This window comes from Phacochoerus africanus, chromosome 3 (genome assembly GCF_016906955.1).
Source record: "Phacochoerus africanus isolate WHEZ1 chromosome 3, ROS_Pafr_v1, whole genome shotgun sequence".
Taxonomy (NCBI): domain Eukaryota; kingdom Metazoa; phylum Chordata; class Mammalia; order Artiodactyla; family Suidae; genus Phacochoerus; species Phacochoerus africanus.
In genome coordinates this window covers 176,626,295-176,651,301 of record NC_062546.1, presented here as the reverse complement: position 1 = coordinate 176,651,301, position 25,007 = coordinate 176,626,295, and the positions used below count along the sequence as shown (strand labels likewise).

The 25,007-nt window shown below is 41.5% G+C and overlaps 1 protein-coding gene across 2 annotated transcripts in view; it reads left to right on the top strand.

The window, feature by feature from the left end:
* PLEKHM3 (pleckstrin homology domain containing M3) overlaps window positions 1-25,007 on the top strand; it is a 191,312-nt gene that overhangs the window by 89,245 nt on the left and 77,060 nt on the right. For both annotated transcript variants that reach the window (XM_047773365.1, XM_047773366.1), the window contains exons 5-6: window positions 1,725-1,918; window positions 23,818-23,881. In XM_047773365.1, the coding sequence (XP_047629321.1) occupies window positions 1,725-1,918; window positions 23,818-23,881 (258 nt within the window). The remainder of the gene's footprint in view (window positions 1-1,724; window positions 1,919-23,817; window positions 23,882-25,007) is intronic.

The window sequence follows — 25,007 nt, the reverse complement described above, 5'->3', positions numbered from 1 at the left end:
AAAAGAGGAAAAGAAAAAAACAAAACAAAACGAAAAAAAGCCCCGCACAGCAGCAACCCTAGCCACAGCAGTGACAATGCCAGGTTCTTTGCCCACTGAGCCACGAGGGAACTCAAAAAAATGACTTTTATTAGAAGAAAACATTGATCCTTTTTTTTTTTGCATTTCTTTTGTAAGCACTTTATACATATGAAAATATTGAATTTCATAAATGTGTTTTTAATCAACATACAATAGCCATACATTTAGTTATCACATGTACATACCGATAGGTTTTTGTGGTTGTGTCTGCTTATTGTACTCTCTTCTGTCCTGTCCTTGTCCACCAAGTGAATTTCTGTTTATCTTTCTAGATCTTGAGCCAGTGCCACCTGCTTTCCCAGGCCTGCCCTGGCTCCTAGCTCCCTTTTCTCCCCATTATGGTCGATGACTTCTTCCTTTAAGCTACAAGTGGACCTAACCCATATTCCTTTTGTGGTAAATGACAGGCTATGTGCTACGTGTATTTTTAAAATTATTTGTCTATTATTCTCAAGTGAGTTCCATGAGGGTAGGGAGTGTGTACTATTTATCTTAATACTCTTCTCAGAGTATGGAACATTGGATTTTTGTTTTTTTGGTTTTTTTTTTTTTTAAATTTTTTTTATAAGCAAAGTTGTTTGTTTTTGTTTCTGTTGGATTCCAGTCTTAGTCCCAGTTCTGGAGAGGTTTTGGTGGAAACTTAGTGGAGAAGTTTTGCCTTTCATAAATAGAAACTGAGCCAACTCTGCATATCACTTAGCCAGTCTATGTCCTCGGTATTGGTGAATTGTTTTATAAAGATCCCCCAGATTATCTACAGATTGTGCATTATTTAAGCTGCATTGGGTTTCAACTATTTTTACTGATGACAATAACATTTTTAAATCAGCTTTCATATTCTTGACGTTTACTACCAGAAGGGGCTGTGAAGTTGGATGGATATATTGGCCAGAGTCGGCCCAAGCTCAGAGCTGTTCTAAAAGGAGCAACTCCTTTCTGTCCACTAAATTGTGTTTTAGCGTGTTTCTGTGCACATTGTTCTGCATATGATAGCCTTTTCTTTTGGGGGGGAGAATAGATCCTTTTTATTCTTTTTGAATTTTGTAATATGTGCATGGTTTATCTATTTTTTTAAAGTGGCTACTTTTAAAAAGTGTTATGGAGTATATATACATATATATGCAATATATATAGTTTTTTCAATCAGCATTGCTATTAAGAGTCTTAATGAATTCCTTTTGCCTTTTATTTTGAAATAATTATGGATTCATGGGAAGTTGCATAGATAATGTAATACAAACCAGAGAGGTCCTGTGCATTTCTCACCCACTTTCTCCACTGCTTATATCTTAAATAATTATAGTACAATACTTAAAAAACCCCACACAAGCAGGAAATTTATATTGGTATACTGGGCCCATGTAGTTCTGTGTCATTTTATCACAAGTGTAGATTTGTGTAATCACATAATCAACATACAGAATTAATAAATTCCTTTCAATGCCCAGGTTACTTTTACCAGTTGGGTTTCTGGAAGAGAGGAAGAAAAGGCACATTTTCTAATTTAGCTAAACTATGGGCTTTTTCATTGGGCTCTGTCCAGAACCTAGTATTACTCTGCTATTTAAGCTATGGTTTCTGGTTGGAGGAGGTGTAGAGAGTGGGTGACTGGCCGGCACTAACTGAGAAAGTTTCTTTTGTAGGTGTCTAAGCAGGCCAAAGAGTTTCTGGAATACGTGTTCGAGGAGCCCCTGATCGACATCCAGCAGGAGAACCCCATGCTGTATGGACATGCTGAGCCGCTGGCCACCGTGGTTCGGCTGCGGCAACGGCTGAAATCGCTGCGAGCCTATTTGTTCAGCTGCCGGGCGGCAGTGGCCGAGGATCTGCGCCGCAGGTAAGAGTCATAAATGTCAGCAGGCTCCAGTTTGTTTTTCTTTCCCGCCCCAGGCGGGTAGTTAGATGATCTCCAAGGGCCTCTACAGCGCCAAGCGTCTCGAATTCTGTGGCTCTCCCTCTGGGCTCATCTTTGACTTTTTCCTCCAAGGTCCTCTATCCAGCTGAGCCAAGCACAGTGAAAATAATATCTCAGCGTCACTGAAGGCTTTTAACTCATGGATCGAGACCCCATGGCAGTGAAGACTTCTCAATACCTATAGGTTAACTTGAGATAATAGTCATGGGAGTGTCTTCATCAGTCACTTATGTAGAGCTTTACATTTTCCTCGATTTCAGTTGCTGTTATCATCAGGAAAAAATGAACATGGTTGAGATTTTTTTTTAATTAAAAACTTTTTTTCCAATGGAAAATAAGTAGGTGGCCATTCAAATCTTGTTTTCCAGACAGAAAAAAAACTTGGAAAGTGATGCAGATGGTAGAACTGGGATTAAAATGCATTAAAAAAAAAAAATGAAAAGGGCCAGGATTCTGCCTTTTTATATTACCATTGGCACAGGCTGCTTTTCCATAGCTTGGTTATCTCAGAGTTTATGGAACACAGAAGTCCATACCAGGCTCAGATCCTCAACATAAAGCTGAAGTGAAAATGTGCCTGTTCTCATCAAATTCTTTCTTTTACAGTTAGCTTTTACTGGCATTTAAATCCTCACCCTCAGCATATATGAACTAGCTTATACTTGAAATAATTGTTGATGATGTTCGTAAGTTCCCAAACATACCTTTTAATTTTTTTTTTAATAGAAATTGAAAAGGATACGTTAGTCATAGTTTTTGGAGGCAAGCCTGTGTGAATAAGAACCTTGGAAAGTGATACTGTTTGCTATTTGAAATCCAATTAAGAGCCAAAGAAACTGACAAAACCCCAGGCATCTGAAGAAGACCATTTTAAAAAGAACTAAATGTAGATAGTGAAGGATACATAACATCTAGACAAGCTCTCATAAAATAATAATGAAAAGGCAGCTGCCATAAAGCAAAATATTTCTCAGTGGTAGTCATTGTATTACCTAGTTGTTTTGCAGAAAGCACTAGAAAGTGGTCAGGATTTATCCTCGTAAAGTCTAGGCAAGTCTTAATTTTAAAAAATCAGGGCAATAAAGAAAGGCAATAAAATTATATGTCTCAAACTAATACACCGACTAAACCAGAAACAAGATTGTTAACATTCAAGATATGTTTGTTCTATTACTTTCAGTACATTTTGGCTTTGCTCAGAGCTGGTTTTTCCTGTGCTTATATTTTTAAATAATATTAAAAACCTACACATGGGAATCATGTTAGGTACCTTTCTGATATAATGTTTTACTTTGATGAAATATGCCAAATCAGGACACCCATTTAGATATTAAATAGCGGATCTTCTCTTCATGTGGATGAGTCAGACAACCTATGCTGTTCTAGCGGTGGTGGTTTTCTTATGTCAGACCCCCAGGAGAGGAGTGAAGGTTCTAGAGAGAAGGCATTCCTAGAGCTGTGAGAATGAAAATGGTAGCCTTTTTTCCCTTTTCCTTCATTTTTCTTTCCTGGACTTTTTCACAACCATTATGTAGTGTAGTGGCTGGCACAAGGTGGGTGTTCAGTCAGTACTGAATTGGTAGTGGTTAGCAGGAGAGATGGGTGGTGGATGGATGTCTATTAGACTTAAAACATTTCAGACCACGAAACCATGGCTAGCAGCCCAGTTTTGAGGAAGAAGTCATCTTCAGATTCCTCTTTTTCTTACGTCGCTATGTCACTTGGCACAATGTTTGACTTGAAACATTTAGAAGTTGTTGAATGAATGAACAAATGAACTAAAGAACAATTCAATCAGTCAAAAAAAGATTTAGTTGGTTTTGTTTCTGGGATAAGTCTCAAATCTTTCCTTTTCTAGTGCACTGCCCTGGTTCAGTCTCAGGACGATTATAATATCCTTCTGACTAGTCTGTCTCACTTGGGTTTCTTTCCTCTTCAGTTGGACCTTAACATCAGACAAATTATTAAAGCACAAGTATGGATATAAATCCAGGAGTGGGTTTGCTGGGTCATATGGCAATTCTATTTTAAGGTTTTTGAGAAACTTCCATACTGTTTTCCGTAGTGACTGTACCAATTTACATTCCTGCCAACAGTATAGGAAATTTCCATTTTCTTCATACCCGCCCCAGCATTTATTTGTAAACCTTTTAATGATGGCCATTCTGACTGGTATGAGGTGGTACCTCATAGTAGTTTTAATTTGGATTTCTCTAATAATTAGGATGAGCATGTTTTCATGTGCCTATTGGCCATCTGAATACCTTCTTTGGAGAAATGTCTATTAAGATCTTCTGCCCATTTTTCAATTGGGTTGTTTGTTTTTTTGTTATTGAATTATATGAGCTGTTTGTATGTTTTGCAATTTAAGCCTTTGTTAGTAGCATCATCTGCAGATATTTTCTCCCAGTTCATAGGTTGTCTTCTTGTTTGCTTATGATTTCCTTGGCTGTGCAAAGTTTACAAGTTTGACCAGGTCCCATTTGTTCATTTTTGCTTTTATTTCTATTGCCTTGGGAGACTGACCTAATAAAACATTTGTATGATTTATGTCAGAGAATATTTTGCATATGTTGTCTCCTAGGAGTTTTATGGTGTCGTGTCTTATATTTAAGTCTTCAAGCCATTTTGAGTTTATTTTTGTACATGGCGTGAGGGTGTGTTTTAGTTTCATTGATTCACATGCAGCTGCCCAATATTCCCAACACCTCTTGCTGAGAGTCTGTCTTCTCATTTTATATTCTTGCCTCCTTTGTTGAAGATTAATTGACTGTAGGTGTGTGGATTTGTTTCTGAGCTCTATATTCTGTTCCATTTATCCATATATCTATTTCTATACCAATTCCACACTGTTTTGATTACTGTGACTTTATAGTATTGTCTGAAGTCTGGAAGAATTACGCCTCCTGCTTTGTTCTTTTTCCCCTGGATTGCTTTGGCAATTCTGGGTCTTTTATGGTTCTGTATAAATTTTACCCTTTTTTGGGGGGGGAGGTGTTGCACCCTCAGCATATGGTGGTTCCCAGGCTAGGGTCCAATCAAGGCCACAGCTGCCGGCCTACACCACAGCCACAGCAACGTCAGATCCTTAACCCTCTGAGTGAGGCCAGGGATCAAACCCACAACCTCAAGGTTCCTAGTCAGATTAGTTTCCACTGCGCCATGCTGGGAACTCCTGTATAAGTTTTTAGATTATTTGTTCTAGTTCTGTGAAAAATGTCATGGGTAATTTCCATGGGTAAAATGTCATGATAGGGATTGCATTAAATCCATAGATTGCTTTGGGTAGTATGATCATTTTAACAATATTCATTCTTCTAATCCAAGAGGTTATCTTTCCATTTCTTTGAGTCATTTTCAGTTCCCTTTATTAATATTTTGTAGTTCTCAGCATATAAGTCTTTCACCTCCTTGGTGAGGTTTATTACCAAGTAATTATTTTTTTATGTGATTTTGAAAGGGAATGTTTGTTTACATTTACTTTCTGATATTGGTTAGTGTAAAGAAGTGCAACTGATTTCTTTTTGCCATTTCTTGGGCCACTCCCGTGGCATATGGAGGTTCCCAGGCTAGGGGTTGAATTGGAGCTGCACCTGCCGGCCTACGCCAGAGCCACAGCAATGTGGGATCCGAGCCACGTCTGCAACCTACACCACAGCTCAGGGCAATGCCAGATCCTTAACCCACTGAGCAAGGGCAGGGATCGAACCCGCAACCTCATGGTTCCTAGTCAGATTCATTAACCACTGAGCCATGACGGGAACTCCATAACTGATTTCTATATGTTAATCTTGTATACTGCTACCTTGCTGAATTCATTTGTCAGTTTTAGTAGTTTTTGTGTGGAATCTTTAGGGTTTTATGTATGTAGTTATATACATATAATGACAATTTTATCTCTTCCCTACCAATTTGAATACATTTTATTTCTTTTTCTTGTCTGATTGCTGTGGCTAGAACATCCAATACTGTGTTAAATAGAAGTAGTGAGAGTGGACATCCTTGTCTTGTTCCAGATTTTAGTGAGAAGGCTTTCACCATTTCACTGTTCAGTATTATATTGGCTGTGGGTTTGTCATAAATAGCTTTTTATTATGTTATGTTCCTTCTATACCCACTTTCATAAGGGTTCTTATTGTAAATGGATGTTTAATTTTATCAAATGCTTTTTTTAAAGTCCCTGTCATGGCTCAGTGATGACAAACAGGACTAGTATCCATGAGGATGCAGATTTGATCCCTGGCCTCACTCAGTGGGTTAAGGATCTGGTATTGCTGTGAGCTGTGATGTAGGTAGCAGATGCAGCTTGGATCTGGCATTGCTGTGGCCGTGGCATAGGCCAGCAGCTATAGTTTCCATTCAACCCTAGCCTGAGAGTTTCCATATGCCATGGGTGCGGCCCTAAAAAGAAAAAAAAAAAAAGTTAAGAAATGCTTTTTCTGCATCTATTGAGATGTTCATGTGGTTTTTATCTTTTCTTTTGTTGTGGTATATCACATTGATTGATTTGTGTATATTGAATCATCCTTGGGATGAATCCAGCTTGGTTGTGGTGTAGGATTTTTTTTTAAGGTATTATTGGATTCAGTTTGCCAATATTTTGTTAAGAATTTTTGCATCTATATTCATCAAAGACATTGGCATATAATTTTCTTTTTTTGGTAGTGGCTTTGTCTGGTTTTGGTAGCAAGGTGATGGTAGCTGCATACAATTTCATTTGGGAATGTTCCTTCCTCTTCAATATTTTGGAATAGTTTGAGACGGATCAGAGTAAGTTTTTCTTTTCAGGTCTGGTAGAATTCACCTGTGAAGCCATCTGGTCCTGGACTTTTGTTTGTAGGGAGTTTTTTTTAATTACATCATTTATTTCACTTCTAGTGATTGGTCTGTTGAAGTTATATATTTCTTCTTGATTCAGTTTCTAGAGTCTGTATGTTTCTAGAAAATTGTCCATTTCCTCTAGGTTGTCAAATATGTTGGCATGCATCCCTATGTTCATAGCAGCACTATTTACAATACCCAAGGCATGGAAACAGACTAAATAGCCATTAACAGATGAATGAATAAAGATGTGGTGTACACACACACAGGAATATTACTCAGCCATAACAAAGAATGAAATAATGCCATTTGCAGCAACATGGATGGACCTAGATATTATCATACTAATCAAAGTCAGAAAAAGATAAATACCATAGATATCACTTTATGTAGATTTGTGTCTTTTTTAAGATTTGTATTTTTTCCCTTATAGTTGATTTACAATGTTCTGTCAATTTTTGCTGTATAGCAGTGACCCAGTCATACATACATATATATATTCTTTTTCTTACATTATCCTCCATCATGTTCCATCACAAGTGAATATAGTTCCCTCTGCTATACAGCAAGATCTCATTGTTTATCCACTCCAAATGCAATAGTTTGCATCTACTAACATCACTTATATGTAGAATCTAAAATGTGAGACAGGAGTTCCCATCGTGGCTCGGTGGTTAACGAATCCGACTAGGAACCATGAGGTTGCGGGTTTGGTCCCTGCCCTTGCTCAGTGGGTTAAGGATCTGGCATTGCCATGAGCTGTGGTGTAGGTTGCAGACGCGGCTCGGATCCCTCGTTGCTGTGGCTCTGGCGTAGGCCGGCGGCTACAGCTCCAATTGGACCCCTAGCCTGGGAACCTCCATATGCCGTGGGAGTGGCCCCAAAAATGGTAAAAAGACAAAAATAAATAAATAAATAAAATGTGAGACAAATGATCATATCTATAAGACAGAAATAGACTCACAGATATAGAGAACAGACTGTGGTTACCAAGGGCGGGAGGAGGGTGGGAGAGGGGAGGATTGGGAGTTTGGGATTCGCAGATACAAACTATTATATACAGGATGGGTAAACAACAAGGTCCTACTGTATAGCACAAGAAACTACATTAAATATCTGTGATATCCTGTGGTAAACCACAATGAAAAGAATATATATGTTTAACTGAATCATTTTGCTGTGCAGCCATTAACACAACATTGTAAATCAACTACAATAAAATTAAAAAAAATAATAAAGCACAAGTGCGGAATTAAAGATGTGCCCCCAGTCTAATCCCGTATTTTTCTACACTGTCAAATACGCATGCACTTCAAACAAATGATTATTTAACTCTTCCCTTAATGTATTCTATCGTGGGAATGAAATGGTTTTTACAGCTGAAGGACTCACAGTAGTGCTTATGCATCGTGCTTTTACACTCAGTACTATTACTAATACTGCTTTCTTATGCTTAACAGTTCTTGTCTCTAGCTTTAAAAAATCTTCGTTAAAAGGTTCCACTTAAAAGCCACCCCTGATGCTCTGTCTACTGGAGTCAGTCCCCTTCTCCTGCTACTTCCTGTGTTGGCAGAGGAGTGAGCAAGAGGAAGTGGGTTGGAGAGCTAACTGGGCACAGGGCCTGCGGTTCCTGGTATGCAGTGCATACTTATCTACACATTTGTTGCAAAAAATGGTTGGGGAGGGGGGAGAGGGGAGAGGGTGTTCCCTAAGTGCAAGGCTTAAGGCAATGATTCCTGCAGAGCCCTAGAGGAGGCACAGTGTGGGTTTTTTTTAAAACGTTATATTAATTTCTCCATATTTATATGCTGTTAAAATAATGTTTGGGGTTACTGTGCTTTCCAGCCTAGCTCAGAGAAAAGTATACCAGTAGCAGGCAGTACTCATATTTTTTGGTGGGGGGGAGGAGGGGTGATTAGGGGAGCCTAGAAATCTTTTTGATTCACTTTGAAATATGACTATTTAGTGAAATACATTGAAGAGATTTTCTCTGACGTCCATACTTCTTACAGCTAGGTCATACTTAATATTAATTCTGCCTTCTTCAGCATCTACAAAAATCACCATAGCCACAAAGGGGAACCACTGCCCGCCTCATATGCTAAAATTCCTGTCACCAGAAGCCACCTCTTACCTTTGGAATCTAACTTTTTAAAAACAAAATTAGCCACCAGTACCTTTAGCATTGATAGAACTTGTTCAAAAGCATGACTTGAGGTTCCCTTTGTTTCACCTGGGGGTTTAAACAGTGAGAAGAATCTGCTGGGCACAGTTCACCGTATGCAACCTTGAGAGAAGTTCCAAGAAGGAGGAGTTGATGGGCACTGGGGAACGAAAAAGAGCAAGAGAGTCTAGTTCTTATCTAGTCGTAAAAGGCTTTCTCTGCCTGCCTGGTTTTTACCTCCATATAAGAGTTGCCATTAATCTCCAGCAAGTAGGCCCAACATGCTGAAGACCTGTCAGCACCATATAAACAGAATAAAGCAAACTGTTAATATTGCTGTCGTGAGAAAACTGGAAACAGACTGATTAATCGTATTGGCGCTCGACCGCCAGGGAGCCAACTTGGGCGGACGCCTTATTAGGGAAGTCACAGTTGGCTTTTAGGCCTGTCATTATGATGACCGTGTGGTTTTTATCCTCACTGTTTTTGTTATTGTTGTTAAATGAACGCCTTGTTCTTGAACCCATACTGCAAACGTTGACTGGCAAGGGTGATTAGTTTAGAAAAAGTCAGCGTCTTCCATGAAGTCTAAAATGTTTATAGTGCTGACAGTTCACCGTTTCTGAGGACTCCCAGATGGTGACCCTGCTGGGCTGGTTCAAGGCCTAGTTAAGTTCGCATGGGAAGGATTATTTAGAGTGTCCACATGCGAAGGTGTGTGAAGTGCTCTGTGGACAATGTTCGCTCTGTCAGGACACATCCGGACCGGCGGCCAGAGGGAGGTCTTCAGGAGGCACCCTGACACCCAGCCCCCGAGTCCCCCAGGACACAGGAATAGGAGTCCACGGTGTGCGAATCAGAAGTCACAAACGGGCACCTCAGGCCAGGTTGGCCCTCAGGCGTGTTTTGTTTGGCCTTTCAGGAATGGCCCCTACCAGGTTTTAGAGTTGCGAAATCCTTGCTAACATTTAAATAATTAGGAGTTTTCATGCTCACACAAAATGAAACTCTGGTTTCTCTTAAGAAATCCAAAGCTCCGGTTACACAAGGCGTCCCTCATTCCTGGGTGCAGCAATCAGCCTTACATACTGGACTCTCCACTTTGCCATCGTCTCTACCCCTATTTTTTCCAAACATACTGGTGTTTGGTACATAATACAGTGCTGCCCTGCTTTTCTTATCCCCAGCCCATTTTATTTATGACGGGCCCATCGTAACTGTGCGATAGCTATGATTTTATCAATTACAGTGTACTTTCCCATAAATACGTTATTTGTTCTTTACAACAGCCCTTCTAATTGGGTAAGGCAGACGGAATTGAGAAAGAAGAGAAAGAACTATGACTCTGAGATGCTTCATGACTTGCCTGAGGGTGACAGAGCTGGTTAAGCAGCAGAGTCCACACTTGGAACCAGGTTTTCTGATGCTCAAATTGCTGCTGCTTTCTCTGGTGCATTTGCTGGTGGTGGTGCTGCTGTCCAGAGGTTTCTAGACTCGTAAGGGGAAGAAACCACTTTATTTCTCCTGAAACCTTGATTGAAGTCATCTAGGAGAGTGTGAAGGAAGGCAGAGAGGTGGCAGACAGTAATGTCCCTTGGGGGACAAGACATGACAATTGACTTAGTGGTAATGAGTGCCTTTTTCTCTAGGTCTGTATTTACCAGACCTTTCCATTTCCTATCTATAGAGTTGTCTTATCCATGTCTTTAGCTAAACAAACATTAGCACCTAGAACATGGTAACACACACACACACAAAAAAAGAAAGCAAACAGTAATCAAATATCTTTTTTAAGTCTACTGAGTTAAAATTCATCCTACTAGTCTTTTTTTTTTTTTTTCCTCATATTGCCCTGGATTGCTAAAAACATTGCCAGACCACCACCAGCTGTTTGGAGTAGCTTTTCAGAAATCCTGATTTTTTTTTTTTTTTTTCTTTTTAGGGACCCATCCAAGGCATATGGAGATTCCCAAGCTAGGAGTCTAATTGAGCTACAGCTGCCAGCCTACACCACAGCCACAGCAATGTAGGATTTGAGCCGCATCTGTGACCTACACCACAGCTCACAGCAACGCCGGATCCTTAACCCACTGAGCAAGGCCAGGGATCGAACCCACATCCTCATGGATTCTAATCGGATGGATTCATTTCCACTGCACCTTGAAGGAAACTCCCTAGAAAGCATGATTCAAATGGTGCAGTGGAAATGAATCCGACTAGTATTCATGGGGATGCGGGTTCGATCCCTGGCCTCGCTCAGTGGGTTAAGGATCCGGTGTTGCCTTGAGCTGTGGTGTAGGTCACAGACACAGCTTGGATTCAGCGTTGCTGTGGGGTAGGCTGGCAGCTATAGCTCGGATTAGACCCCTAGCCTGGGAACCTCCATATGCCGCAGGTGCAGCCCTAAAAACAACAAAAGACAATAATAATAACAATAATAAAATAAACTAATTAATTTTAAAAAATCATGCTTTCTCTTCTGAGTGCTAGAGTGAAATCATCCAGTCCAGAGAAAGACTTTATAGAAATTGATTAGCAGATGCCTGTTTCCCATTCTCTATAATTAAAATATACTTGGGGATTGGATGCTTGGTGAATCCAAAGTTCCTATTGTGATATATATTTAAAATAAGTTTCTCTATGACACTAGTTGAGGTCATGCCTATTCTCCCAGTTATTTAGAGCACAGTTGTGGTGGTTCTTGGGGAACAGGAGTCCTACTGGTTTGTTTAGTTCTTGGCTTAGACTATTCTGAACAGTTTAACAGCTTGACTTGGGAGGCTCTAGACAATACTAAGCATGATTCTTCTACCCTCTAAGTCATCTTTTCCTGTCTTTGGTCTCATATTTTATTCGAAATTATATTCAGAATTAGTTCCTGAATGGTGAGAAATTTCTGTCATAAAGATAACCATTTTTACTAATGTTATTTATCCTGGTGAGTATCAGGAAAAAAAAAAAATGAGTGTGTGTGTTTGAGTGTCCTGTCAGACTCTCATTGTTTCCTCTTCCTTCAAGAAAAATTTAGCAGCTTGCTCAGTTCTTAAAACAGTCCCCATAAATGCCACCTGATTCACCAGGATTCCCTTCCCACCCCTTTGCTTGTCACCCTCCAGGGAAAGCTGACTGTTGGACTTGTGAGTTCACTGCACAGGAAGCTACACCCAAAGGTTGAAATGTCCTTTGGATGTTCACCAGCATCTCAGTATGTCCAAAACTGAGCTAATATCCCCTCCCCCAGTCCTGTTGCAAACTGTTCCTGCTGCAGGCTCCCCTGTCTGCCTTAAGGGCACTCTGCCCGTCCAGTTGTTCAGGCCAAACACCTTTCTCTCACATTCCACATCCAACCTATCAGCAAATCCTATCAGCTTCACCTTCAAAATACATCCATTAAATCACCACTTAAAATCACTGCAAAATCACCACTTCCACTGCTACCACCTGAGGCCAAGCCACTGTCCTCATTCCTCTGGATTATTGCAGAAACTGATCTCCCCCTTCAGTCTATTCTCAAGACTACAGCTAGAGTTAATGTGTAGAATAGATGATGTCACTTCTGATTCAAACCATCTCATGGCTTCACCTTGCAATCCAAGTGAAAGTGGAGGACATACATGGCTGGTTCCCTGTTACCTCTCTGCCCTCATCTCCTAGTACTTGTCCCTCCTTTACTCTGTTTTAGTCATACCGGCTTTGTTTTGGTCCCTGAGCACACCAAGCAGACTCCCACCTGAGCTTCTGGGCTTGTTTTCCTTTTCCCCAGATAACTGCGTCCCTGGCTTCGGCACCTCCTTTAGATGTGTATGCTATTTTCACGTTAATGAAGCATCCTTGACCCCTTTAAAATTGCACCGTGTCCCCCTTCCCACTTCCTCTTTTCTTTCTCTGCGTATTACCATGTAACGTAGTGTTTTATTTTGTCTCAATCCCTTTCTGGTGCCATCATGTATAGCTATGGAGGTTATGTTTTGCTCAGCCTGGGCAGCCAGATGGAGAGGCCCTGCTCTCCCCAGTAGATGTAAGCTACAGAGGGTATGGCTTTTTATCTGTTTTGCTCACTGCTGTATCCCATATAGTAAGAGTGGATAAATATTTGCTGAACAAAGTAATTGAATAAAGTACTATTACCAACATCCCCCCACTTAATTTGCTCAAACAATTTTTTCATATTACACAAAATACTACTCCTGATAGCAAACATAAGAATGTCATCCATTATCTTCCCACTTTGGTGCATATCCTTCCAGACATTTTCCTCTGAGGATTATTTTTTTCCCCAAAAAAAGGTTTTATACTGTACATACTACTTTTAACCCAATCATTTCAGCTACTGTGTTGTGAACATCTTTTTATGCCGGTATATATTTGTCTAAAGCATGAATCACTGAGCAAAAATGGTGTTTTGATGCATGAGCATACTTATGTACCCTTGATCTTGGAAGAAGTAAATGAGGATATTATTCAGTGTACCCAACAAAAGATTGCATGAGCTAATAATAAATGAGCCGGGAGAGAGCATTTCAAAGCAATACCTCTTTTTCTCCCTCCCTCCCAATAAGTCAGACATTTTAGGTAGAGGGATTATCTGTTACACAGACAAAAGGTTGCATGCTGTTGTGACTCAAATACACATCATTTAGGAGGCTGGCTTATTGAGAGCATATCTCCTTGGGCAGCCAAGTTCTTAAAACATAATCTACACAGACTTGACTTGCCTATGACAAACCTCTTATAACCAAAATCTGAGATCTAAATGTGCCATTGATTATTAACTAAAGTCTGGTTAATACTGAATTTTAGAAGAAAAAGACCCTTTTAGCGATAGTGTTATCACTACATTAGTCTCATTGAAGACCAGTGATTATTAGCACTTCAGGTATGTGGATAACACATCTTTAAGCTCGGTCAGTGAACACAGCTCTTTATGTTTTCTGTAAGACATAATATTAGCCAGACTTGGTGGCTGGTTTTTCAAGTTAGCTCATTAAAAGTGTCATTAGGTGCATTTGGAGCTTTGCTCTCGACAGATCAGCTGCATGACTCTATCAGGACTCAGAAACTACTAAAATACAGGATGTTATTTTGATAGTTTTTGAAAGCAACCATTCTCAGTCTGCTTCAAGCATTCCTTTTCCCTTGGATGACTTCTAGAATTGCAGTGTTTAAGTCATCTAACCTCCTGATCTCCAGATAGACCCTCCCTTTTCCTTCATTTCTCCCAAGAGCTCATTCAGCAAATTCTATGTGTGCATGTGTGTGTGTGTGTGTGTGTGTATGTCTATGTATATGTGTGTTATATATACACAGACACACATAGAGATCAACATTCTAAAAAAAGCTACAGACTATTAAAGTGTCATTCAAAACTGAACTGATTAATAAACTTTGAAAAAGGAGCCCTGGAAAGTTATATGTTAATTTTACTATAATGTACATGTAGCCTTTTATTTATTGAGAAATTCTTCAAAAAGTTTAAAAGTGATTTTATCTTATTCTGAGATTAAATGAAATATACAAATTATCTAAAATCATTGTCTAAGAGACAACCAAAAAATAAGACTCATTGCAGGAAAAGTGTCAGATTCTTGGAACCGTTAAATGCCATGAGAACTTGAGCTAGGATCTGTAATGTGATATAATCTGTCATTTTTATAATCAGACCCCAGAATAATCACAACCCAAATTACTTCCCAAGTATTTCTACTCCAGGCTTTAGGTTGTTGCTAAGAAACTTAAACACAGTTTCTGAATGAGTGGGTAAAAGAGACCCTTATTTCCCATACCGACCTACCAAGATATAGTATCTGATGCAATCTTGCCACTTTTTCAGCCAATGAGATTAGCAAAATGAGGTATCTAGAGAAATGATTGAAGCTTGTTTCTTCTATGTGGGTTGCTATCGAAATACCTGCCTTTGATTTAAAATTGTTTTTCCATTAGCTGGGAGCGTGGCTGGACATATGAGTCCCCTCCACATCCAGTCTAATGTAACTATTTCAGGAAGAGTTTGCAGCTCATAGCAAGAACACCAAATTGCACCGCCCTAGGGATGCTTCAGAGGGCTTTTTGCTGATTTCTGTGTGGGCGCATGTGCTCTCCAAAGGAAAAACACTGCAGCCCTCTCAACCTGGTACAAATTACCTAACCTGGAGCACATATTCTTGGAAAATGCGGTAGTACTACATGAATAAATGGTTTTCCTTTCTAAATTATTCTTTATGCACTTCTGCCCATATTCTTCCTTTAGACTTATGATTAAGAATCAAAACTGGAAGATTTCCTTTGGTATTATCTTTTTTATTTTATGTGTATGTAGGGGTGCATGGGGATGAGAGAGACAGAGACAGAAACACGGGCATGGAGGGAGAGGTGTCTTTTCTTTAAAGCCCATCTATTACATGTGCTGAGATATTTTCATTACAAACTTTTTTCTTTTTAATTTTTTTTTTTTAGTGCCAGTTATGCAGTGCAAAGAACTGAGCTTCAGAGAAATGGCGACGTTATTAAATCTATCCAAATCCTGCAAAGGGTGTGCCTACTTCAGAGCCTTTTCCGCCATAAGCATCAGGGCTTGGTGGGAACTGAGTTGAAGTCCTCAGAAATTAGTCAGGTTAAATGAGTCTTGTATTTCACCGAGTGTCCTGGTACCAAATGGAAGAGGACCCCCTACCTGTTTTGTGTAGATTTCCGCCTTTGATTTCACAGGCCATTATTTCTGTATTTTTAACCCCAAGTACCAGCTGCATAGTATAAGGGAGCTGAATCATATATGATCTTTTTCCCTTTTAATTTTCATCTTTTCTCACCTTTCTTGTTGAAACAATCCATAAACGAAGTCTAAGTTACCTTCTCGGCATGTCAGGAAATTCTGAAGATGATAAAGCAGGAACTAGTGGCACTAGGAACAGTCATACTACTTGGTCCTCATGGTCCTTGAGCAGTTTCCTTCATCGTTCTTTGGTATCTGAGGACTTGACCGTGCTACCTGCCAGTGATGTGGTTGCCCTTGATGGCTGAGTGGTGTGTGGAGTTGACTGTCCTTATCACATTCATCCTCTGGCTCTGGTATCAGGCTGACCAGATGAAGTTGCACTGGCACGAGCAGAGCTGTCCTCGTGACCAGCCTGCTGGTGAAATGCAGTCAGACCTGATGATGAATAGGTCTGCAGTGCAGTGAGGTCACTTAAGGCACAGAAAACTCTAAACAGCAGCCTTGTCGGAAACAAAAGGCAGTGGCTTCCTGCAGCAAAGATGCCGGTTACCAAAGGATTGCTAAACCAAACTACTCTCTCTTAATTTGTTAGCTTTCCATCTCTAGTTGGTGAAGTTTGGAGGGAACATTGGAGAAATTAGTAATTACATTTTCCACAACATTTTAGTAGAAACTTCACTTAAAATACAAGGGGGTAGAGCTCCCATTGTGGCACAGCGGAAATGAATCCAACTAGGAACCATGAGATTGTGGGTTCGATCCCTGGCCTCTCTCAGTGGGTTAAGGATCTGGTGTTGCTGTGGCATAGGCCAGCAGCTGCAGCTCTGATTTGACCCCTGGCTTGGGAACCTCCATATGCTTTGGGTGCAGCCCTAAAAAGCAAACAACAACAACAAAAAACCATAGGGGGTGTAAGGTGTGTATACATGTACTTGGAAGGGCTCCTAGCAGGGCCACGTCTCATTTCTTCCAGGCCTTTCCAGGGCCAGCTCAGTCATTTTTCCTACTTTTGTATCTGCACTTTCTGCTTCTGTGCTGGCTTCTTCATTTTAGCATATAAATATGCCCAAGTGTCTCCCATCTTTAAGAAAAGAATCCTTTCTTAGTCCTGCATCCCTCTGTAGCTGTGGCCCAGTTTCTCTCCTTTAAAGGTAGCTCCTTAAAAGAGTAAGCCACGGTCCTTCACCCCTCTGCAGCCTGGCGTCCCGCTTCCTCCTAGAAACCATTCAGTCTGAGGTCACTAATGAATTCCCCTTTGCCAAATGCAGCAGGCACTTTCCAGGCCTCAGAGAGTCTTCCCGAATTCTTTGACCTCTCCTCTGCCTCTGATGCCTCTGACCCTCTTCGTCCTTCTCTGAAATTCTCCGCTTCCTGGATGCTGGCTTTTCTGCTTTTTCTCCTGTCAGACTGCTCCTTCCCAGGCTTCTTCCTGCAGCTGTTCCTTCACTAGGACGGTTTTGCTAGGTCCTGTCTTTTCTGTTGCTCTCATTTTCCTGACTCATTTTCCTGAGCTGGTCCTCATTTTCATGTCTTCAGGTGTAGGCACACAGCTCTCCTCTCTGGACTCTCGGATGCCTCGACTTGGACGTTCCACAGACCCTTCCAGTCCTTTCTGCCCAGAGGCGGCTCCTCTTCCTTACTCTCTGTGTCAATCAGTGCAACTGCCATTTACCTGCTGGCTCCAGCTGGAAAACTGAGCAAGACAGGCTCCTGCCAGCCTCCGTTTCCTGTTGTCTTCCTGACCTGTGGATGGTGCTGCAAAAATCTGTCCCTGGCGGCCCATCCTCTCCAACCCCAGGGCGGCCATTTAAATTCTGTTCAGACCCACATCATTTCTCACCTAGTTTACCTCCTGAATCATCCATCCTTTCTCCCTGCTCTCTCCTGCTGTTATGATCTTTTAAAGGCACAAGTCTAACACTGGCCTTCTCTTGCTCACAGCACTCCTGTGGCACCCCTATCTTTGTGTGGAGACTCTTATCAAGACTCTCATCAAGGCATCTCAAGACTCTCATGTCTGGCTACATTCTCCCTTTCTAAACTCACACCCAGCAGTTCCCCCTCCCACACACGGACACTTCCTGCCCCCATCCCCACCCCTGCTGCTCCCTCTACCTGGAATCCCCGTTCTCCCTCTCCTGAAGATGAAATCTGACCCACCACTTCCCTGAGGCCTTTCCTGAAAGTGTCCCGCAGGCTCCCCTCACACCCCCCCAACCCCAGCCCCTTCGATCTCAGCACTCCCCCTGGGAGCCGGAGCTGTTTGCTTGTCTAGCCCACTTGTCTGTAGGTTTAGGAAAATTTATGTCTCCTCCAAATTTCCTGTCACATAGGTACCCAGCATCTACTTATTGCAAAGAAAAGTGTGACAATTTTAGATTCTTTTTTTTTTTCTTTTTACTGCCGCACCCACGGCATATGGACGTTCCCAGGCCAGGGGGTCGTACACCATATCCACAGCAACACCAGATCCACGCTGCATCTGTGACCTACACCATAGCTTGTGGCAACACCAGATCCTTAACCCACTTGAGTGAGGCCAGGGATGGAACCCCTCATGACACTAGGTCGGGTTCTTAACCCACTAAACTACAACCCAAACTCCTGACTTTATGTTTTTAACCACAATGACAAGTCACAGAGGTCACAAGACTAGGCTTCATTTGCATTAGGTTCCTAGGAGATAGGGTGGTCACAACTTGAGTTTTCTGATCAAAAAATGTAGAGAATCACTCATTCTTTATTGAATACACTAATAGTAAAATTGTAAAATTAATGCTGCCATGACTCTCAAGGGGGTGCCTGAGACATGCGCGGCTCCCCTCGCAGGCCCTGAGGTGGCTACAGATTCACCTCAGCGTCCGTCCCCTGCAGAGCCATGTCCTCTGAGGCAGCTCAGTGCTCCCCAAGCACACCGCCGGGTTCTGCACAACCCCTGGGATTCTCTGCTTGTTCCATCCATCTCCTAAGGAGCTCCTGTCAGATGGGCCACTTTGTACTCCTGAGCCACAGTGGGGGTTGCCCTGGTGTCCCCCAGATGGGAAGTTGCCTGTGCTTTTCTGGGCTTGGCTCCTATATCATCATTTGCCCTGCACTTCTCCCATGGACGTCAATGGAAGAAGATATTCAGCCAAAGACAAATACTTTATGGTAATATCACTTACTATGTGGCATCTAAAAAACAGCAACTAGTGAGTATAACCAAAAAAAGAAGCAGACTCTCAGGTATAGAGAACAAACTAGTGGTTACCAGTGAGGAGAGGAGCAGTGGGGCTGGAGGGGCGTGGGGGAAGGTACAACCTATTGGGTGTTTAAGGCTACAGGAAGGTACTCTTGTACAACACGAGGAATACAGCCAGTGTTTCGTGATAACTGTCAATGGAGTGTAACCTTTACATACTGCATTAAAACTTTTAAAATAATTTTTAAAAATAAAATTTTAAAAAAAGAAGCTATTCAGAGACTCTCTTGCCAGTTGAGTCTGCCTTGAGGACGCAGGCAGGGAAAACAAACTTGACAGTTATCTGGCCCTGCCTTTGAAACCTTTCCCTCCCCTAACAGAAGAGCAAGTCTCTGCCTCTAAATAACTGCAACAAATCTTTTTCTTTTAATTACATTAAGAAGCACCACTCTAAGACACACATTTTAATGCCATTCAGTCTTCCTTCTCAGGAAATTTATTCTCATATTTTACTTCAATGCTTTTGTGATATAATTTCCATCCTCAGGGGAAAGCAAAGCTGATTGGCATTATCTGTCTTGAAAGTGCGTATTTTTTATGGCTACCACTAAATCTCCTGGACACAACATCTTCTCCAAACACAATAAGCTCAGTTCCTTTATCTTTTCTGCATATATTGTGCTTGCCAGTTTTTCGGTGTCCGTTATGACTGACCTCTTGTAAATTATAGTATCAGACACTGAAGCGTGCCAGAGAGGAGACAGCAGATAAGGTGCTTCTGGAAGACTTAGAATCTCTTCTAGGGGGAAGAGAAAATAAGTATGTCAAATATATTTGCGGGCAGAAACCCTAAAAACTTAGCTTACTCTAGCTGTAGTAGTCATGTTGAAAGCCTATTAGAGATGACTGTGCCCAAAGTTCATTAGTTATTGTGAGAAGAGTAATGAAGTGTCTAGAGGCAAAAAGGACCCAGTCTAGAAAGATGAAACTGGAAATTCTCTTTGTTCCTCATCAGCTGTGTTCACCGAATGCATCTGCCTCCAGCCTTTAGCATAACACCTGGCTTTTTTTAGGCCCTCAATGGTGTTTGTTGACCGGATAACTAACTGACTAGCTGTAGTACTCTAGTAAGGGTGTACCAGTGTGATTCCATTTGTAAATTTGTAATGAATTCTTATATTTTCTGTACTCTTAGTCATGGAAGTTTTAGGATTTTAGAGCAAAAAGAACCTTAAGTAGCAAGATATTAGTGATAGGCTACCTTGTATTTGTCCCTGCCAGAGTTCATTTCACCTTCCTTCTAACTCTTTCTCCAGCTGACCTACATGTATGTAAACCACCAGAAAAGGCAGGAGCTCCTCTTGAAATGACTTTTTTTTTTCCTCCAGCCCTCTTATTTGATTCACTCTATCTCTGCTTCTCAGCCCTGCTGCCACATTGCTTTCATTTTACTTTATTTAAGGGATTTCATTATGAAGCAGTTGCCTCTGGAAAAGATTATTCTTCCCATTCATCCACACTGGAACAGCGTCTGTCCTCATATTAGATTATCATATTTCGCTACTCTAGTGGCCTCAATGAAAGGCCCATCCTAGGTATCCTTTTCTGCACATATGTCTGGGTCTCATCTTGCAAATGCTTATATATATGTAAAAATCTACAAATGCAATGTGGGCTTCTGTATGGGATTCTTGAACAGAAAAGGGACATTAGTGAAACGGTTAGTGAAATATGAATAAAGTCTGACGTACATAGTAGTTCATTTCTTAGTTTTGACCAATACACCGTGGTTGTTTACGATGTGACTGTTTAGGAGAAGCTGGGTGAAGGGTCTAAAAGCACAAACCTTTCACAAAGAGAGGGATGTTGGGAATTCAAGTACATGTGACCATCCTGGTTATTTTCAAAACCATTTTTCGAGCATGAGAAAAATGGCAGACCACCAGAGTGTACTGCAGATAATTCTAGACTTTGTAAGGTAAACAAAGTAAAAACCACCCCTGTGCACCGTCAGCTCCCTCCTGCTCAGTTTCCTCCCAGGTCTCTTCCCACCGTGCCTACGGCTTCAGCTGTCCCCCTCAGTGTTGAGGTCAGACGTGCCCCTGGCTCTTCCACATCTCTCAGCCCACATCCACAAGGGCCACACTTGCTGTCCTCTGCACACGCACTGTATCTTCAGCACACACCAATCTCAATGCTTTATCCCCTCCCAGGCAGCCTGCTTGTGTTGGCCAGTGATACCACCATCCTGTCACCCAAGCTGGATACTTCAGAGCCACCTTCAATTCCTTTCGCCTCTTTCACCCATTCCAAATGTTGTCAATTCTTCCGAAAGATCTCCTGTCTCTCCCCTCCTCCCCATCACTTTCTCCCTGTGATTTTCCTAGAATAGACCCTCAGGTACAGGACTGTCCCTGCCTGCAGTCTCGCCACCCTTCCAGCTACCTTCAGTAGCGGGCATGACCAAGTGCATCCGTATCACTTTCCTTCTTTAAAAAAGCATCCCTGGTCCTATGTTGCTGCTGCCCTAAACCGTGATAAACATCTACCAGGGAGAGAGATGGATTACACAGCGACATTAGATGGTCAGCCCAAACCTACCTCCCTCCTTCCTCCACCCCCTCCTCCAGGAAAGTAGAAGCAGCACAGGCCTTTGGAGTCAAAGTCCTGGCTTTGAATCCCAGGTCTATGACCCTGAGCAAATTAGTCTTTGCCTCTGGGCCTCAGTTTCTTGTTATGTAGCACGGAGGTTGTGCTGACCATACGGGGCTGTTGTGAGAATCAAATGAAAGGATTTACATCGAAGGCCACACCCGAAGCAGGCTCCTCTCATTGTTAACACTGCGAGGCGCCATGAAGAATAGGTCTCTTAATCCTCTCAGTCACACATGTGTGTTATTGAAAATGGAAGTTGCATATGTTTCATGGTCCCTCGTGGGACCGTGGTCTACCTTCTACAACAGGGGGGCCTTTCTCTAGGGAAGCCTCTCCCCACATGATGGGATTGAGCACTTTCCCTAACCCTACCTGGCTGGGCTCGGGCTGGGCTCTTCCTTCTGCCACAGGACCATTAGAGTTGAAGGGAGCCCAGCCTCAGGAACTGACTTTGGTTTCCCGGAGTATAAGCCCTTTGTCACTCAGTCTGTTTTCACTCTTGTGGATGAAACAGGGCTTTTCAGCAGAATTCTTCAGAGCCTATCATACTTCCCAGGAGCACTCCAAACTAGAAGATGCCTGTCTCAGGCGTCCATGGGGGAAGGACCTTATCTGACTGGTTCAGTGCCCTTTCTTCAGTGGCCTAGTATAGTCACCGGCACACAGTTGTGCCTGATCAGAATTGGATGGATAGAAAGATGAATGGAAGGACGAAGGGTTTAATCTCCAGGATTTGTCCAGTAATGCATACTTAATTGAAAGACTGAATAATGAATTCCCCCATAAGCTAGGTATTAGGCCAGTGGTTCTAAACCTTGCCTGCCCTAATCACCAGGAGAGTTTTTATTTCATTTAACGTTGATTTCTGGGTTCTACCCTGCTTAAGCCCTGGTATTTTCTAAAAGTTTCCCAAATGATTCTAATAGACAGCCAAGGTTGGGCCCTCCCATGCTAGACCAGTCTAAAAATATGTACTCCATGCATAACTCTTTTATTTTCAGTTAGCACCTTGTGTTGTGAGTATAAGTTTACGTATCTTTCCCTCACTTGACCTTATGCTCCTGAACTCAGATACTGGGCTATCTCATTCACAATTATCTTCTTTTTTTTTTAAATTTTTTTTAATTTTTTGGTCTTTTTGCCATTTCTTGGGCCACTCCCTCGACATATGGAGGTTCCCACGCTAGGGGTTGAATTGGAGCTGTAGCCGCCGGCCTACACCAGAGCCACAGCAACGCAGGATCCAAGCCGCGTCTGCAACCTACACCACAGCTCCCTGCAACACTGGATCGTTAACCCACTGAGCAAGGGCAGGGATCGAACCTTCAACCTCATGGTTCCTAGTCGGATTCGTTAACCACTGCGCCACAACGGGAACTTCCTACAATTATCTTCTAATGCCTGGCACAGTGCTCGACATATAGTAGACAGTCTTAAATGTCAATTGAGTTGGTGGCTTCTTCCACTTAGGATACCAGAAAATTGTATAGTACCACCTAAGACAAAGACAGAAAATGAGTATTGTTTGAGGTGTGTGTGGTGTTTTCTCACCATCTATGCTTTGTTATCTGTTTGCTTGTCCCTAATTGATTTTTTTTCCCCTGTTCACTCAGTCATTTATCCAGAGGCTATGAACTGACAGCTCCCAATGATATTGGACTTTGTCAAGGCGTTTCAATTTGAAATATTTTGTCCCATTATTCCCATATACCTGGGTTCTAAAACTCATGACTATGAATATGAGAGGATAGTTCATTAATGTGATATTTGGCACCAGTGTCCCCATTAATGAAGCCCGAGGAGCCTCTTGGCAGGACACACAGTTTGCCAGTCCAATTGATTTTCTCAGCTCCAAAAGCTATTCATCTTGACGTAGGATAATAGAGGTGGAAAGACATTGAAGACACCGAGTTCAGTCACCTTCATTAAGCAAGGAAGAAGTTGAAGCTAGATGGTTTTAGGACTTGCCCAAGATGACACAGCTTGCTAGGGACAAGCTGGAATAAGAAACCTCACGCTCTGGCCCCCAGGCCTGGACCACTGCACCGTGTCCTAGCACTTGGACTACATTAGAAATCAAAGATCAAACTTTTACTCCCTTTTTAATATCTGTGTTTGAAAAGAAACATATCTGAAAAGAGATGTTAGTACAGGTTTCTCAGAGGATGTAGGGAAAGGGGAGAAGGCAGAGGAAAGGGATTCTTGAATGATACTTTGAAACTTCTCAGAAAAAAAATGTATTTTATGGCAGCACCGTAAGTTATTTGCATTTCTGTCTTTGTTTTCAGAATTTTTCCCAGAGAATACCTCCTTCAGCAGATCCACTTATATTCCCTTGCCGATCTACAGCAGGTAAGCACTTTAGGCCATTTCATTTCTGTTTTCTTCCTGGGGAAGTGTTTTGGTTGATTATGGTCTTGGCACTGAGTTCTGCCATCATTGGAGTAGTTTTCTTCACAAGCCCTGATAATCAATTATTTTCTATTCAGAATGAGAAGAGAAACCCTAATATAAAAAGCTATTATAGGATAATAAGACATCCTGGCAAGGATATAGAGAAACTGGAGCTCTCTCATACACTGCTGGTGGGAATGGAAAGTGGTACAGCCACTTAGGAAAATAGTTTGGCACTTCCTCAAAAAGTTAAACAGAGTTACTTTATGACCTAGCAGTTCTACTTCTAGGCATATTCTCTAGAGAATTTAAAGCATATGTCCACATAAAAACTTACACAAGAATGTTCAAAGCATCATTATTCATAACCGCTAAAAAGTAGCAACAACCCAGATGTTCATCAGCTAATGAATGGGTGAACAAAATCATGTATATCCGTGCAATGGAATAGTATTCAGTCATAAAAAGGAGTGAAGTACTGGCACATGCTACAACATGGATAAATCTTGAGAACATCATGCTGAAAGAAGCCAGACAGAAAATAATTCATATTTTATGATTCTGTTATTTTTACTTTTGTTAGAATGTCCAAAATAGGTCAATCCATAGAGACAAATTAGGTAAGTGGTTGCCAGGGCCTGGGGACAGTGGTGAGGAGGGGGTTTGCTGAGGAATGACTGCTGATGGTGTGGGATTTCCTTTGGGGCTGATGAAATTGTTCTGGAATTAGTGGTGGTGGTTGCACAACTTTGTAACTGTCTTAAAAGCCAGTGAATTGTGTACTTTAAAAGAGTGAATTTTATGGTGTGTGAATTATATCAATAAAAAAATTGTACAAGGAAAAAAAGACATAAAAGGCAGTGAATATACTAAACCCTTTGACTTATGCTCAAGCCAAACAGTTGGGTGATGTTAAATTTTAGTAAGACAAAACAGAGCATGTAAGAGTCAAAATCATCTTTTTATCCTTTTATTTGTGTACGTATGTCCTTTTAATGATTGACCAGGTGAGCAGCCAGGAAGAAAACCAACATTTCGTCTCTTCCACCATAAGTTCTGAATATGTTTAAGTTTTGGTTAATCA